General features: G+C 38.4%; 1 protein-coding gene across 3 annotated transcripts in view; it reads left to right on the forward strand.

Annotated features, from left to right (window-relative positions):
* The window catches only part of LOC103129149 (anoctamin-4), a 47736-nt gene that overhangs the window by 30855 nt on the left and 714 nt on the right, over positions 1-16167 (forward strand). For 2 of the 3 annotated variants that reach the window (XM_007540128.2, XM_007540129.2), the window contains 16 exons: positions 282-416; positions 736-832; positions 1686-1746; positions 7459-7541; positions 7687-7827; positions 8539-8703; positions 8873-8909; positions 9094-9205; positions 10389-10446; positions 10994-11091; positions 11755-11897; positions 13827-13979; positions 14051-14198; positions 14311-14430; positions 15059-15164; positions 15377-15610. In XM_007540128.2, coding sequence (XP_007540190.1) covers positions 282-416; positions 736-832; positions 1686-1746; positions 7459-7541; positions 7687-7827; positions 8539-8703; positions 8873-8909; positions 9094-9205; positions 10389-10446; positions 10994-11091; positions 11755-11897; positions 13827-13979; positions 14051-14198; positions 14311-14430; positions 15059-15164; positions 15377-15568 — 1849 coding nt within the window. In that variant the 3' untranslated portion in view covers positions 15569-15610. The remainder of the gene's footprint in view (positions 1-281; positions 417-735; positions 833-1685; positions 1747-7458; positions 7542-7686; positions 7828-8538; positions 8704-8872; positions 8910-9093; positions 9206-10388; positions 10447-10993; positions 11092-11754; positions 11898-13826; positions 13980-14050; positions 14199-14310; positions 14431-15058; positions 15165-15376; positions 15611-16167) is intronic. The other variant, XM_016664858.1, reaches the window with a different exon arrangement.

Consider the following 16167-nt stretch of genomic DNA (forward strand, 5'->3'; position numbering starts at 1 on the left):
TCACAAGTCAAACATTTTTTTTTACTTTTGGGAGTTTTCTGGATTACAATAACATTTTATCTTTTTTACTTTTAAAACTCAAAGAGGGAAAAAAAAAATCCGTGTTTTTTCTAGAAAATTTCTTTTGTAGCAAATTTTCAACTTTTCAAACTCAGAAAATGCCTTGCTGTTTCAAAATTCCTGAGATGTTAGACAGAAATTTCCCTCTCATTCTTTCTGTCTGACCTGCTGTGGCCCTAACGCACCGTCATACTTCTTAACTTCCTCTGCTGCTGCTTCAGGAGGTATTTTGGCGAGAAGATCGGTCTGTACTTCGCTTGGCTCGGCTGGTACACGGGGATGCTGTTCCCTGCCGCCGTGGTCGGCCTCTTTGTGTTTCTCTACGGGGTTTTCACACTGGAGCACTGCGCGGTCAGGTAAACACTCAAACTCTGCTCTTTTTTTTTTTGTAACTAACCCTTGTAAGTTGTTCACTTTTTTGTTGGTAGACCAAGACAAAGAAAAAACCTATTTTTTGACATTTTCATACAAATAAAACCTTAAAAGCGCCGCTCACGTGGATTCTTCCTGAATTAAAACTTTGTAGAGTCACTTGCAACTTCAGCTGCACGTCTACTTTACTACGTACATTTTTAGCCCCTCCTCCTCCCATGTGTGGTCAAACACATGAAGCCCCCATTGTAAAGGACGAGGTTGTGTTTTATGCTGGTTAATTTGGTGGTTGCTTTTCTCCAGTAAAGAAATCTGCCAGGCCACCGACACCATCATGTGTCCCATATGCGACCAGTACTGCCCCTACCTGAGGCTGTCAGACAGCTGCATCTACGCAAAGGTGCGCTCAACAACCAGAGGAATACATGTGGTACTTTAACTAGGCCTGTCGCAATAAGCAATAAACCAATTTCACACATGAGAAATTGAAGTGAACTCAATCATTTCCATTTGCACGATTCATCGTTTTTCTCTTTTCTCTCTATTTCTACTAAATACCGGATGATTAAAGTTTTCAGTCTGGTGCTTTGGTCTCAACTAGTTTTTTTTTTTTTTTTTTTTTAAGGATAATTTTGTTTACAAAGACTTCAAAGACTTCATCATTCTTTTTTTTGTTTTTTTTTGTTTAGTTTGGATATTTAAAAAGTTTTCCACTTCCAGTGTTAAATGTTCATTAGAATTTAAAGTTTATTGATATTTGACAACGTGTTCTTGCCATTATTATGTCATTACCATTATATTGCTTGAAAATGGTCCCAAAACAACAATATTATCATTTATCGCAACAACGTCTCTGACAATTTATCGTTCCGTAAAATTTGTTATTGTGACAGGCCTAATTTTAATTAAATGTTTATGCTTTTCATTTATACTGAAGTTGTTATTGCATATGTTGCTTCCTTACTATTGTACTACTGGATAGGATATGTAAAGAAAAATAATAATGATAATAATAATAATAATAATAATAATACATTTAATGTTTAATCATTTAAGCCTGTTTTGAGGTAGCATTTAATGAGTAAATAGCCATATAGGCTCAACAACAAATATATTTATTGTTTTTAATCAGTTATTCAGCCATCAGATTGGTGCAGTGTGATTCTACCCATTGTGCTTTCAAGTGTTTGAGGAAGAACTGATCATTCATGCATTTGTTTGACAGTATAACAAAGCCCTGTCTGTATTTTTAGGTCACCCATCTCTTTGACAATGGAGCGACTGTTTTCTTTGCCGTGTTCATGGCAGTGTGGGGTGAGTCCCTGTTAAACTGTTCCCCAACATTCCCAGTGTCTTGTGAGATCTCGTCTTGTCGCCCGAGTTTAGCGTCACCATCAGGCTAACGGCTCAGTCAAAGCTGAAATTCAAAACCTCAAGCTGAACTGCAGTGTTGGTGTCAGGGAAATGCGTTGCCCTCCTTCCAGGGTTCTTGCGGCTTTTGCTTCTTTTTGTGACGCGGAAATGTTTCAGAACATCAGACAAAGAACACCTGAGTAAAAACACGGAGCTGTTTTTCTCAAAATCATTTCATTTCACCCTGAAACGTGACGAGTCGTGGCTGTCCCGTCTTAAATTGATGTGCGATACGGTGACAGTGAAAATCTATTTTAAGGTGAGGATTATACGCTTTAAGCCGCAGCTCAAAACAGACACTGTTTACCTCAAATCTCACGTTAGGTTCCTCATTGGTCGAGAGGTCCAGGCTTCTATCTTCTCTGTCCAATCAGAAGTTTTTGGTTTTTTTTAATCTTGTTCACTGTTGGAATGTGAAACACAGGAAGGTTTGGGACGAGGATATTGATTCACTCACAGAGGAGACAGTTAGACGGAGACTGTGATCAACATGATGTGAGATTAAATCAAAATACTGGAAAACTAATATTAGGCTACAATATTATGAAAACTGATGAAAAAAAAATTAAATTAAAATATTAAAAACAAATCTTAATAACTGTTCATTTTAGTCTCTGTTACCTTTTTGGTAACCTGGAAAAAATCCTGCAGATTGCAGAACAGGAAACATTCATTTTGAAACCGTTTTTCATCAATCCATCCTTTTTTTTCTCAGTTGTTCCCTTCATTAGTCATTAATAGCATGTTATTTGCAATTAAAGCATGCATCTACATAAAATACCTCAACAAATTGCATGTTTTGGATTTAAAGTAATAACACAGACTTATACTTATGAGCAAAATTGCAGCTATGAAGTACAAAAGGATAAGATTAAGTAATGTTTAATACCTTGCATAGCCAGTGTGGCTAAATTATAATAAACATCTAATACTCCAATTTAAAAAAAACTGACTAAATTCTTGTCTGTACTTCTTTTTTAAGTCTTTAAAAAAATTAAGCATTATTTGAATGACATTTCTATGACCTGGTTTTCTTTATTTCAGTTTGTGAAAGTTGGCAATGCTAGATGCTAGCTTTGGCTAATGGTTAGCTAACCACAGTATGTTTACAGTGACTGAAAGTCATTTGTATCTTTTCCCTCATTGTTTTTTAATTTCTACGAGTCACAAAATCGATGAAACCACATTTTCACAATTAGCCAAAAACATTTTTATTAGCCAATTCTTCCAACATGACAGGCTAAGAGGCCCTTCAAAATAAGAGCTTTAAACTATGACAAATCATGTCACAATTAAAGCATAACAATTTCTTCCATTTATTTTGTCAGATGAAGTCACATGAAAAATGTTGTAGTGTTTTAATATTTATGGACAATTTAAATAATTTTTAGTTTTAATCATGTTTAACCCTCTTTAAAAAACTTGTTTGAAATTCCACTTTGTGTTTTTTTTTTCATATACAATGCATATTTGCGTCAGCCGCATATCCAAAGAATACGGAATGACTGAATCACAGCAGATTCAAATGTAAAAAATAAATGCTATTATTTCAATGCTGTACAAGGTCCCAGGGTATAGATGGTGAGTGTGCAGAATCCTCTGGATCTTTGTAGTTTTCTATTGCACAGGATGTGGAATGTGATGTACCATCAGAAGAATCATTGTAGAGCAAATGTGAGTTCTGTTTACAACCGTCAGGGAAATAGTATGGGAGCCCTAAAGGGACACAAATAAGAAAAATAACAATTTTATATCCTGAAAAAGTCCAAATGAAATTCACTGTCTTCTAAGAACTGCTGAGTAATTTAAGAAAATACAAAATTAGACTATATATAAGTCAGCAATACATTCACATATGGTTCAGACACAAAAATTTCAATGTACTTTAATGGGATTTTTTTGTGTTAGACCTACAGAAAATAGGTTTCAGAATAAGAGTGACTGAATAAAAATAAATGCTAGATTTCTATATTTGAAGCAATTATGTATCACAGTTAGGTGAAGTGGAAGGTCTGTCGCCTAAAAAATCCCAACGAAATGTGGTTGGTTGCCTTTTATTTATGCAGGATGGGCATCTGGCTGTGTCTGCAGCCCTTCTGTGTGCATGTTGAATCAAACACGAACCACTGCAACAAAATCACTCACCGCTGAGCTTGTGAACAGAGTCTGGTTGTTGGAGAGCCTCCTGAACTCTTCGCTCTAGCCTCCAACATCTCAGCATGAAGAGCAGGATGAAGCACAGCTGCAGGGCAAAGGTCAACACGCCCAGCGCTATGATGGTGCTGTTGCCTGTTGAGGGGGAGGAACAGAGAACAGGGAGACGGATTTACACTGCACACCATTTTCAGTATTTTCGGGAAATACAAGTGATATGTTGCTGTGGCAACCGTGTCCAAATAATCTATGCATGTGGACGTTGTCCTCATCCCAAAGGAAAGCCTGGCTCTCAGTTCTAATGCATCCCAAAGCTGTTCTGTGGAGATAAAATCTGGATTTTCTCACACCAAACTCATCAATCCATCTCTCTATTGACCCTGTGCTTTGCTGCATGGCCTTGTTGGAACATTGGCATCACCAAAGTGAACCCGACTCCTGAAAAACAGCCAAACACCACAGTGACTTACACTTGACACAATGCACGGAGACAAGTGCTGTTCTCCTGGCAACGGCCTGACAAAGACATCAAACACGCCTCTGCTCTTTGCGTCACAGCGTCGGACGCTTTGCATGAGAATCAGAGATTTAAAGGTTTGGAGTCGGCTGCTGGGCCATGGAAACCCGTTCCATGAAGCTCTCTATGCGCTGTTCTTGAGCTAATCTGAAGGCAACACCACATTTGGAGGTCTGCAGAAGGTTGCAGACCTCTTCACTCAATGTACCTGACCACCTCTCTGGGATTTTAAGTAGCCTACAATAGGGGTTCCCAAATTTCTCCATGCTACAGTGCCCCAAAGAGCATGAACCAATGGCAATGCTAACCACAGATAATGCTACAATGTAAAGAAACATCAACTTTAAATTCACTATTCAATAATAATTACATTCCTTTAGCATAAATGCTGCCTCATACCTGAATGCAGATCCTGTTGAACACTTACATCCTGTCTGTATCTTGGTCTTATAAAGCCATAAGCTGGATGTGTTATTTTAAACCCAGAGTAAAATTATCCAGTTCCAGTAGAGGTGATATAATGTGATCCAGACTCTTTATAAGGTGTAAAATGGCCCTTTAGCACCAAGTAGGTCCAACATTAGCATTAGTGGCTAACAGTTCACCAGACCTGGTGTTTTCACTGAGCTCAGAAATGATTATAATATTGTCCATTCTTCTTTTTCTGTGCTTACTACAACTGTGATCATCGAAATAAACAGAACAGCTCAGAAACTACTTTCCTCTGACTTAAAAACAAGAGTCAAACATAAATGGAGGTCACCATCATATTCTGGTCCCTTAAAAATAACATACACTTACATTTGACTGCTACGCTAGTCAAACCACAGTAAAACAGATATTCAGCTTTTAGGAGACGATTGAAAATAGTCCAGTACCGACTGACGATGCAGCGACTTCCCTGAAAGCGATGTCTGTCTGTACGACGGCCAGCGTCAGGTTCTGGTTCTGGTTCTGAATGAATCCCATCGCACCGCTTCCCGTCTGCTCCAACGGCCAAACTGAAGCAAAACAAAAAAAAAAAAGTTTACATAGCTAAAAGTTTATTTTATCTGAGATTTAATTTACCAAAATATCTATCAATAGTAAACCTGTGAAATTCTGCACTGTTATGAGCTGCTAGGTAAGAGGTCAGAGAACTATACAGTCATTTTTACTCTGATTCGTGACAAATCAAATTTGTCTAGAGCCGTAAAAACCTGCAAGACCCTTTGTGAACTATAGTTAAATTAATAAACTCAAAATTTATTACTCATTTTAGGCTTTAGAACAAAGAAATAAACATTTAGGAGCAAACAAAACTACATCCTCGACTGAAACATTTCAAATGTGTGGGAATCTTGCGAGGATGGGAGCAGATTGACGCTGGGTAAGAAGTTCAGAAAACAATCATTAATCTGAATGACAGGCAGATAAAGGCTTCTCCAGAGAAATAGATTTTGGTTCCATTGTGCAGAATACATTTTGATTCAAATAAATGCTGCTAACTTACAGGGAGATGAGTTAAAAAAAAAGAAAAACTCCAAACTGCAACTTACAGATATTATGCACAAGCAGCAGTCGTGGCGTAGACTCAAAACATCAGACGAATCTGAGATGAGAGAAGTTTTGCAGCAAGGGGAAACTCAGATGGAAAGCGTACCGACCTCACAGCTCTTCTGCTGTCCCGACGGATAGAGTTTGGGTTCACTAGCAACGGAGAATGTGCTCAAATCCCTTCATTATGGCCCTCCGGTACGTCCTCCCTGCTGGCTCCCAGTGGAAAGCTGGGCCCTTCCCAGACAGCTGAGCCTTTCTCTTTCAAAACATCCCACTCCTCTGAGGGCTAATCGGGGATCTGGACATGGCAGAGGGACAGAGTGCAGTGAAGAGGAGGGTAGAGACTGAGAGAATAAAGGGCAGTGATTAGAGCAGAGGGGCAGGTAAACATGTTCAATGAGTAAGCTATCCACAGGACTTTGATCAGAGACGCACCACACAACCTCTGCCTCAGGACTTGCTCTGGGAATAACCACCACTTTATAGTCGTTAAAATGATTGAATCAGGCTTTTTAAATGCAAACCTAATCATGTTCTTCAGGGTCGGTTTAAGGCAAACCGAGTAAACCCAGATCTAGCTAAACTTGACATGGGCTCGAAATTTCAGGTTCGGAAAATTGAGTTTGTTGTGAAAGTTTGGTCTGGAAATATTTAATAGCTTCATTGAGTCCAGAAATGTTTCCTCTGAACGACAAACGTTTTGCAGACGACCTCTGAGTCCGTGAGGTCGGAAAACCTCCAGGCCCGTTCAAGTCCGGTGTCAAATCTGGACCTGAACTGTTAACATGTCCCTCGCTCTGAAGAAACATACTGGAACAACGTTACATTTGTAGTACAGTTGATGTGCAACAGCAATAGAAGATTTTCTGAATTAAGAAATAAAGACTGAAATAATATTTACTGTGTTCACTAGTGAGTACACCAATCATGAGACAGTTTCAATAGTCTGTTTCAATTGCCCAAACATTTACCAGCACGTATAACAACAGCTATGCATACAAGTAGAACACTTTTAATAAGCAAATATTTGTCACCTATTAAGAAATAAATGTTTGTAGGATAAAACAATATTTGCTTACTTTTTGTCGATGGGTCAGGTTGCTACAGTAGAATTGAACTGTAGGTCGCTTGAGGTCCTGGTTTCAAAGCGGACGAGGTGCAACGATAATTAAGAGACGAGAATGGAATAAACGGGAAAAAATGCAGAAGAGACGACCAGAATCACAGTAATCTTGACAAATACATTGATTATCCCTTTAAAAAGAGAAGGCAATTTAATAAATTTGCCTGCTTCGCTCAAAACCATATAGCAACTGAGAAAACTCTTTAGCTGCTAATTATTTTTGCTGCTTCATTAAAACATGCAATGAGAGTAATGAATTTACATTTTTTTCTTCCTCCAGCAACAGTCTTTCTAGAGTTTTGGAAAAGACGAAGAGCTGTCTTGGCGTACGACTGGGACCTCATCGACTGGGAGGAGGAAGAGGTAAAGGATTTTACTCCCGTCTTTGTCGTCTGGGTTGATTTGCTGCGCGTCTAAAAACTCTCATTATGCGGTTCCTGTGTTTTTTTTTTGTGTTTTTTTTTGTGCATGAAGTGATGCACGAACTCCCCTGTTTTTGATCATTCAGGATGAAATCAGACCCCAGTTTGAGGCCAAATACTCCAAGAAGGAGCGGATGAACCCCATATCTGGAAAGCCAGAGCCCTACCAGGCCTTCACAGACAAGTATAGCCGCCTTCTCGTCTCATCGTCTGGAATATTCTTCATGGTGGGTCTATAAAACATCGATTAAATGTGAATATAAGTTGAATTTCTTAATTTTCCAACTTGTTTATTTAATGTTTCAGACATAGACTCTCCATCACCTAATTATGTATTTATATGTATATTTTTAAATCTCTTAGTTTTCGTAACATTAGAACAAAGTACCTTCTCGTTCGTTAAATGTAATCTTTAAAATTGCATGTCTGCATGGGAACTGTTTACCGTTTTCTCCCAGTTATTAGATTCTTTGTGTTACATTTATGTTTAATGGAAACAGAATCAGGATACCGTAAGTCAGACTTTTGGGAATAAAAATGTAACGATTTATTATTGTTGTTGTGAATAATATGTGAAACAATGTGTGAAAGTGGGTCAGCACCTGCACGCTTTTCAATATTCTACAAATGTGCAGTTGACATGTAAATACCTTAAGTGTTTTCCACTTTTTTTTGTCAAAGGAGCAGTATTATGTAAAATCAACTTTTTTAAGCTTCAGGTCATGCTCCAATATTATTCCCTCATCAAAAACATCCCTTAATTCTTCCATGTATGTTTCATGTCCTGTGCCAACCTTTCAGCTGTGAAAAAAGCCTGGGTGGACATAGCCCCGCCTTCGAGACGAAGCTCCTCCCTTGAGCTGCAGCTTAAGAGCTTCCAGCTCGTAGAGCAGCTTTTCTCTTACACAGCATGTTTTTGTGTTACTCTGATCTCCCAGATACTGGTGGTGATCGCAGCCGTGTTCGGCATCGTGATCTACCGTGTGATCACCGTCAGCACCTTCGCCGCTTTCGGCTGGGCGCTCATCAGGAACAACTCTCAGGTGGCAACTACAGGCACGGCAGTCTGCATCAACTTCTGCGTCATCATGCTCCTCAACGTGGTGAGTCAGTCACTCACCGCTAACTTTCTGCAAAACGTTTGTTTGCTTGATGAAACCCTTTCTGCGTACAGAGTTCTGCAAAAGTATTCATAGTTAGTAATCTTTTTAATTTTTTTCACACGTTATGTGATAGACAGACTGATGTACTGAGTTTCTATTTTTTTCACAGCTTTATGAAAGAGTTGCCCTTTTCCTCACAAATTTAGGTGAGTGCACTTTAAGACATGTTTAAGTTTTAAAATGTCGTTAACATAACTCCTTTCCTGTGCATTTTAAATGTACAGTTGAGTGACAATAAAATCTGTCTGTCTGTAAGCTTGTCCATGTTGGCGTTCCTGAAACCTGGAACCTAAATAAACTGCACTTTATTTCTTTCTCGTGTGGCTACAGAGCAGCCAAGGACGGAGTCAGAGTGGGAGAACAGTTTCACCTTCAAGATGTTCCTTTTTCAGTTCGTCAATCTCAACAGCTCAACTTTCTACATCGCCTTCTTTTTGGGAAGGTGAGGAAGTTTAGCATTCCGCTTCTTAGACGTGACTGAAGTAAATGTATAAACAGCCATATAGTATGACACTAGTAGTGCTATACAGCAAAATTTGAAAAAAGAAAAAAAATTCTGACCGAAAATGAAGTCGAAGTCAGAAAAATAAGGAAAAAATTATTTCTAAATACTAAAAAATAAAGTTGAAATAGAAGTATTATTGATGTTGCAAAAGAGCACTGCTAATCATTTTTGTAGTACATCTGGAGAGCTAACTGTATATAATCTCAAATGTACAGCAAAACACCCATTGCCAATATGTACATAATTTGTTTTTGAAATAAATGTTGTGGTATATTTTTAGTAAGTACGTTTGTGGGGAAATGATAAGGCCACAGCCCTGTTTTGGTGGCTGAGGGAGCTAGCAACGTTATTTAACTTCCTGCTGATAAAATTAGAAAATGAGCACACTGCTTTCTTTTAAGCAGAGATGCTAATATGTCATTAGCAGGAGAACTGTCAATGAGGAAAACGTAAGCAAAGCCTCCCCTTTTCCTTCCTGTTTATCTAAATGCTAGCATTAGCTCTGCAGCACCGCTACGCTAGCTGACACTGAAAGTTAAAAAATAGCACTTCACTTTAACAAGAAGACTGAACAAAACCAAAAACCCATCTGCCTCAAGAAGTATCTATAATCTATATCTATAATTAAAATAAAAACATGCTGTTTTTATTTTAATTATGTAAAGCACTTTGAAATGCTGAAATGCTGAAATGTGCTATACAAATAAAATTTGATTGATTGATTGATTGATTGATTGATTGATATAAAAATATAACCAAGTCATAGAAATGTGGGTCCTGGTCATTTTAGCACATCGCTAGCACTTGTGAATGTTTTGTATCAATTAACACATTGCTTGTTCTTGTGAAAGGCCATTTCAGAAACAGTTATTTTTCAGTCATTTGATGTTAGCAATTTGCTAATATGCTAATTTTCTTGAACAAGCTAGCACATATGTGGATACTTGAATTACATACATATTAATGGTGTTAAAAAACCTCCTTTAGTGATGTTCCTCTGACATGAAATAATAGTTTCTCTGTATCAAACTCATACAACCTTTTCAGCCCTTTATTGATCACTTGCTGAATCAGTACAGATGTTTGACTGTGATTGTCAGTAATATTGTTTTATTGACAGATTCACCGGTCGGCCAGGCGCATATCTACGCCTGATCAATCGCTGGAAGCTGGAGGAAGTGAGTTTTGCCATGAGGGCGTAGCCAAGAATTGTGGATTCATGAAGATAGAAATTAGAAATCGGGCTATTACTGTGAACCCATTCACCAAGCATTTAACCCTCATCTTTAGTAAGTGCTACTTCTGGGAACATGCGAGGAAAATAAAGCACTGAGCTGGTCCACTAGGACAGAAGACCTGAGCGGACACTTTTTGCTGCTGAGCTAATGTGCTCCCTCTTGTGATTCTGCAGCTGCGGAAATGGAAACTCCTCTAATGGGATGAGGACAGTTCAAGTCAGCCTTTTGTAGCTGTGCAGAAACATGACTGTGCTCACTGGTTCATGCTGTACATTTCCTTAAAAATCAAAAGATACATTTTGTTCAGCGGATAACATTTTTGCCAAATAAATCTTTGGCAAAAATGTATGAGGTTCCAGCATCCTGGAATTGCTTCATGTTCCCAAGTAATTGTTACCAACAGAACCAAATGGACTAATGATGACACTCATTAGTGATCAGGATTTTTTGTAGTTACTGATCTAATGTGTTTTTGTTGCTGCTGCAGTGCCATCCCAGTGGCTGCCTGATCGACCTCTGCATGCAGATGGGCATCATTATGGTACTGAAACAGACGTGGAACAACTTCATGGAGCTCGGCTACCCGTAGGTTCAGGTTCTCTTCATTTTTTTTTGCTCAGTTTTGTTGTTGCTCTGTGAATGGCCCTAAACATTTTCTATATTTTGGACCAATTCGGAACATCTAATGCTTCCATTGCGTTGCAGAGGTTGAAAACATTTTGCCGTGGGCTCATTATTTCACATTATTTCACATCATGGGGTGAGAGTTTCCCACCTATTTTGAGCATTTCACACTTTCGTAGTAAGACTCCACTGGTGTTTGATTGCGGTGGTAGTGTGTCTGACTTCTGGGTGCGATAGAGTTGATGAAGAAATGAGAAAACTGAAGCAGGGTTAACCACACTGACAGGAAAAAAAACCTTGCTTCTGCTCTCACTAATCACCTTAAATGAACAAACCATGGCCTACAATATTGGCTCCCTGTGGATGGGGATTCTAGTTGGAGAGAAGTACACACCTCCAAATTGTGCATATGACTATTGGTCAGCAGCAGTTCAAGAATAAAATGTGCCTGTCCATTAAAAAAAAGGTCCTGACATCTTACTTTGAAGATAAGGGAATTGCACAAGCCGTGACTGATTTATAATCATTTTTAACAACAGCAGGTTGGCACTAAACTAAATAAACACAGCAAACTCTACTTTAGGAGTGACATGTCTGTTGGGTCGCCTTGCATTGTTCTTCCAGGCTCATCCAGAACTGGTGGACTCGACAGAGGTTAAAGAGAGAGCACGGCCACATCCCCAAGGCCAGCCTCCCCCAGTGGGAGCGGGACTACAACCTGCAGTCAATGAACGCTTACGGACTGTTTGATGAGTACCTGAAGATGAGTAAGTCGGTCCTCTATTCAGTTTCTGTTCTATATTCAGCCTCGCAGACAGTATTTCATATCGGGGGTGGCTTTTGAGATGACCTCATATGCGTTACATGGTTTAATCTCTTCCAGTATCATCAAAATATTCAAACAAAACATTTTTTCATTATGGAGCTGATCTGCTGTACATGTTATGTAATTGTGACATCCATCTGCTCTGATATTCGCTGCTGCTTTCCTTTCTATTCACAGGACATGTAAACACTCTTTTTCTTTTGCAAAAGAAAAAGAGTGTTTTTCAGAGTGGAATAAGTTTTAGTGCGGATTAATTAAAAAGCGTTATGGAAATGATAGGATTGGATTTCATAATAAAACTCTGTTGAGAAATAGCGCCACACTGTGGATTATTTTGGTATGTAAAGTGGTATTTAAAATTATCTCAGTTGTTTTCATGAAACAAGGATTTCATTAAATAATTCACAATCAGATAAAAATAGCTCCCTTTTAATAACAGTTTATATATTGTGAGACTAACTGCATCAAGAATACTTCCATCTAAATACTATAGGAGCTTTTAAATTAATGGGAAACGCCCATCTGGCTGCTTGGGTAACAAACACATAATAACATTTATGAAAACTATTTTTATCCCCAAAATATTGTTTATTGAATTCCTTAAAGTTCCTAATAAAATCAAGTTCTAAGTCAAGATTAAAACTAAAATCTATTTGTGCTGTGACAGTTTTTTTTTCTTTTTTTTTTTCTCCAGTGGTAAAGTCATACCATTCAAGTGAGACAGAAATTTGTTGATCTTTGTGAGTCAGAGGATAAGAAAAGGCTTAATGTATAGACTTGTCCATACCTACAGTCGGACAATAATTAAAGAAGTTTAAACTGTGTTCTTCAGAGTTCTTGGCCCCATTTTGTACATTCAATATTACACGACTCTTTGCGATATCGTCTCTAAATTCCATAACAATTTCAAACACTGACCAGCTGACATCCAGCTCTTCCTTTCCTCTAAACCCACCTAACCTTTCTCAAATATCTCCCTGTGTAACTGTCTGAGATGAAATGTCAGCTCAACACAAACCTCTTCTAATTAAACAATGACAAAACTCTCCAGATTGGAACAAAGTCAGCTCTCTCTAAAGCCTCATTTTTTTTAAATACAATTATTGCTACCATTTCCGTTTGTCATGAGGATAAAGGTCTGGGGACTAATTCCACTCAGCTCATTTACTTAATGACGGTCTTCTGCATTGATTATTATAACTCTTCTTTTGGGTCTCGCTCTCTCATAACTCTGCCTCATAAATCTCCAGAACCTGCTCCACTAGTCATATGACTCTTGTTCCTGGCCTCCTATTCCATACTGAATTCACTTCAGAAGCAGTCTGTAACCTTGTTTCTCCATGCCTCTCTGAACTCATCTGCATCAACATGCCCCCTCACATTCCAAGGTCTTCCTCCTTATGTAAATATGACACCATATTTAAATATGCCTCTTTGAAACCGAGTGTATTGTATGTGAAAATGATTGATGTTCAGAGATCATTATTGACTGTCAGAGAAAGCCTGGAAGAGATAGTAAGCAAGCGTACACATCAATCACACTGGTAGATTACTTGGGGTCGGGGGGGGGGAATCGATTGAGCAGGAATAGAAGCAGTTATGTAGTCTTAGAATGGAACAAGTAAATCAAACAATGAAGAGACTGGATAGAGCCGTCAATGAAGGAAGACCTTAGCATTGTTTGAAGGGGACGGTTTGGAAAGTTTCTTTCTTTTGGTTAACACTGTTACTTAGATTAGTTGTCATGGTGAAGTCGTAAACATACTATTGTAGATCTGTAAGTAAATTGGATGATGGAAGATCTTGGAGCCGAAACTACACCTACCGCACCGTTCAACCGATCAACGAAGACGTGCTGTCTTTGTCTCAGTTTTGCAGTTCGGCTTCACCACCATCTTCGTGGCCGCATTTCCTTTGGCTCCTCTCTTAGCGCTGATCAACAACATCATCGAGATCCGTTTAGACGCCTACAAGTTCGTCACCCAGTGGCGGCGACCTCTTCCATCACAAGCCAAAGACATTGGTAAGGAAAAGGCTATAAATTCTTCTGTGAAAAGACGCTTTATTTTGGTGTCTAACTATTGTTTGACTCAGGAATCTGGTATGGCATTCTGGAGGGTATCGGCATCTTGTCCGTCATCACCAACGCCTTTGTCATCGCAGTCACCTCGGACTTCATCCCTCGTCTCGTTTATGCCTACAAGTATGGACCATGTGCCGGTCAGGGTCGAGCCGGGGAGGGGTAAGAGTTATCTTACCTCATAAGAGTTCGTCTTTTCTCTTTGTTCCATGTTGCATGGTGTATGACGTCAGTTTCACTATATGTTAAGTGGTATTTCTTTTCTTTTTCCCAGGTGTATGATGGGTTATGTAAATGCCAGTCTGTCTGTTTTCCGAGTTTCTGACTTTGAGAAGAGATCCCAGCCAAGAACCAATGGTTCTGAACTTTTTGAAGAAGCTGTGAAGTACTGCAGGTGAAGTTTAAAGGACCTTGTAATCTGTGTGGATGTGCCCGAAACACCTGAAAAAAAGGGGAAGCCTCAAAACATGTTTTAAATATGTTTTAGAGATGCAACAATTAGAGTTCTGTGGCGATTTCTGGTCTTTGGTATTTTTGATTAGCAACACATTGTCAATTGAAGTTGACATTTTAACCCTTCTTCAGCTATTTTTTTTCTTAACTAGCAAAACCAACTACATATAAACATCAATCATTCTGTCGCTGTATTGATCCTGTTTTGAACTCTAAGATATCCAAAATGCTAGAAACATTTTTAAATGAATAATTAATTTAAGTGTCTTCTCACCCCTCACCGATGCTGAAAAGCAATAATATCAAATCTTCTTCCCTCATCGACAACGTCCACACTGAAGAGTATTATGGTTAGCACAAATTGGTTGGTATGGTGTGTTTTAACGATCGGGAAATGACTGGGTTTTCAACTCTGTAGCTTATTTTTTGGTGCATCTCTAATATTTTGCATTTCCAAATACAAATTCAGAGTATGTCTTTCCAAATAGTAGGAGAAATCAGACAAATGGAAGTGTTTTTTGTATGACCTCAATGATTGTCTTTTTTGTTTGTTTGACCTTACCCAATAGGTATCGGGATTACAGGGAGCCTCCAGACTCACCTGAGCCATACACCTACACTCTGCAGTTCTGGCACGTCCTGGCAGCCCGCCTGGCGTTCATTATTGTTTTTGAGGTCTGTTTGTGTTGATTCTGATTGTGTTATTTTGTTCTTGTCCCAAACAAGAATCTGAAAAAAATTGCTTTTATTCTTATTTCAATATTTTTTATTCCTCATGTGTTCAGTATTAGCTTAGCAGTCGAGTTCATTGACACATTTCACTGAAAATGGGGTTTAATTTACATCACAGAGATCTGGCTCTCTGAATTCTGATTCCGTTTCCACAGCATATGGTCTTCGCCATAAAGACCCTGATTGCGTACCTAATCCCGGACCTACCCAAGGACCTGCGGGACCGGATGCGCCGAGAGAAGTACCTGATCCAGGAGATGATGTATGAGGCCGAGTTGGAGCGATTGCAGAAGGAGAAAGATGAGAAAAAGAAGAAAGACAGGGCCCACCATAAGGAATGGCCTTGAATACAACTGTCTGCTACATTGTTGGATTGGTTGTAAAAGAAAGTAATTATTGTCTTTGTAAGATCATTAGTGTTCTGTTGGGGTTTTTAAAAAATGTTTTTAAAACTAAGTCAATTACATTTTCAATATTTTTTCCTCTATTTTTTTCATGTGGCGTCAGATACTTCCTTTTAACACTTTTAAGGCCAAAAATGGCTTACAGAAGTGATTTTTGGCTTTTTATTGCATTGTTCCAGACTGAACTGACTACAATTATAGATTGGTCGATGAAAGACATAAATACACAGCAACCACCACACACCCCTCAAACGATTTTTCCATTCCTGAAATGATTGCAAATTTTTTCTATGAAATGATTCAATAAATATTTGAATCTGATGCTAAAACATAAAAAAAATATCTGCAGTTGAATTCAAGAAAAATAGAAGTAAAAAATATGAAGTCGTCTATTTCAGACCAACATTAGTTTTATTTATTTATTTATTTATTTATTTATTTTGTTTGTTTTTTTCCAAATATTTGATGGTCATTATAGAGAGCTAAATTAAGGCCATAAAGCTGGTTGAAAAAAGCAATTGAAATTGAAAAGTAATCTTGAA

Source organism: Poecilia formosa, unplaced genomic scaffold (genome assembly GCF_000485575.1).
Source record: "Poecilia formosa unplaced genomic scaffold, Poecilia_formosa-5.1.2 Scaffold520, whole genome shotgun sequence".
In the NCBI taxonomy this organism is placed as follows: domain Eukaryota; kingdom Metazoa; phylum Chordata; class Actinopteri; order Cyprinodontiformes; family Poeciliidae; genus Poecilia; species Poecilia formosa.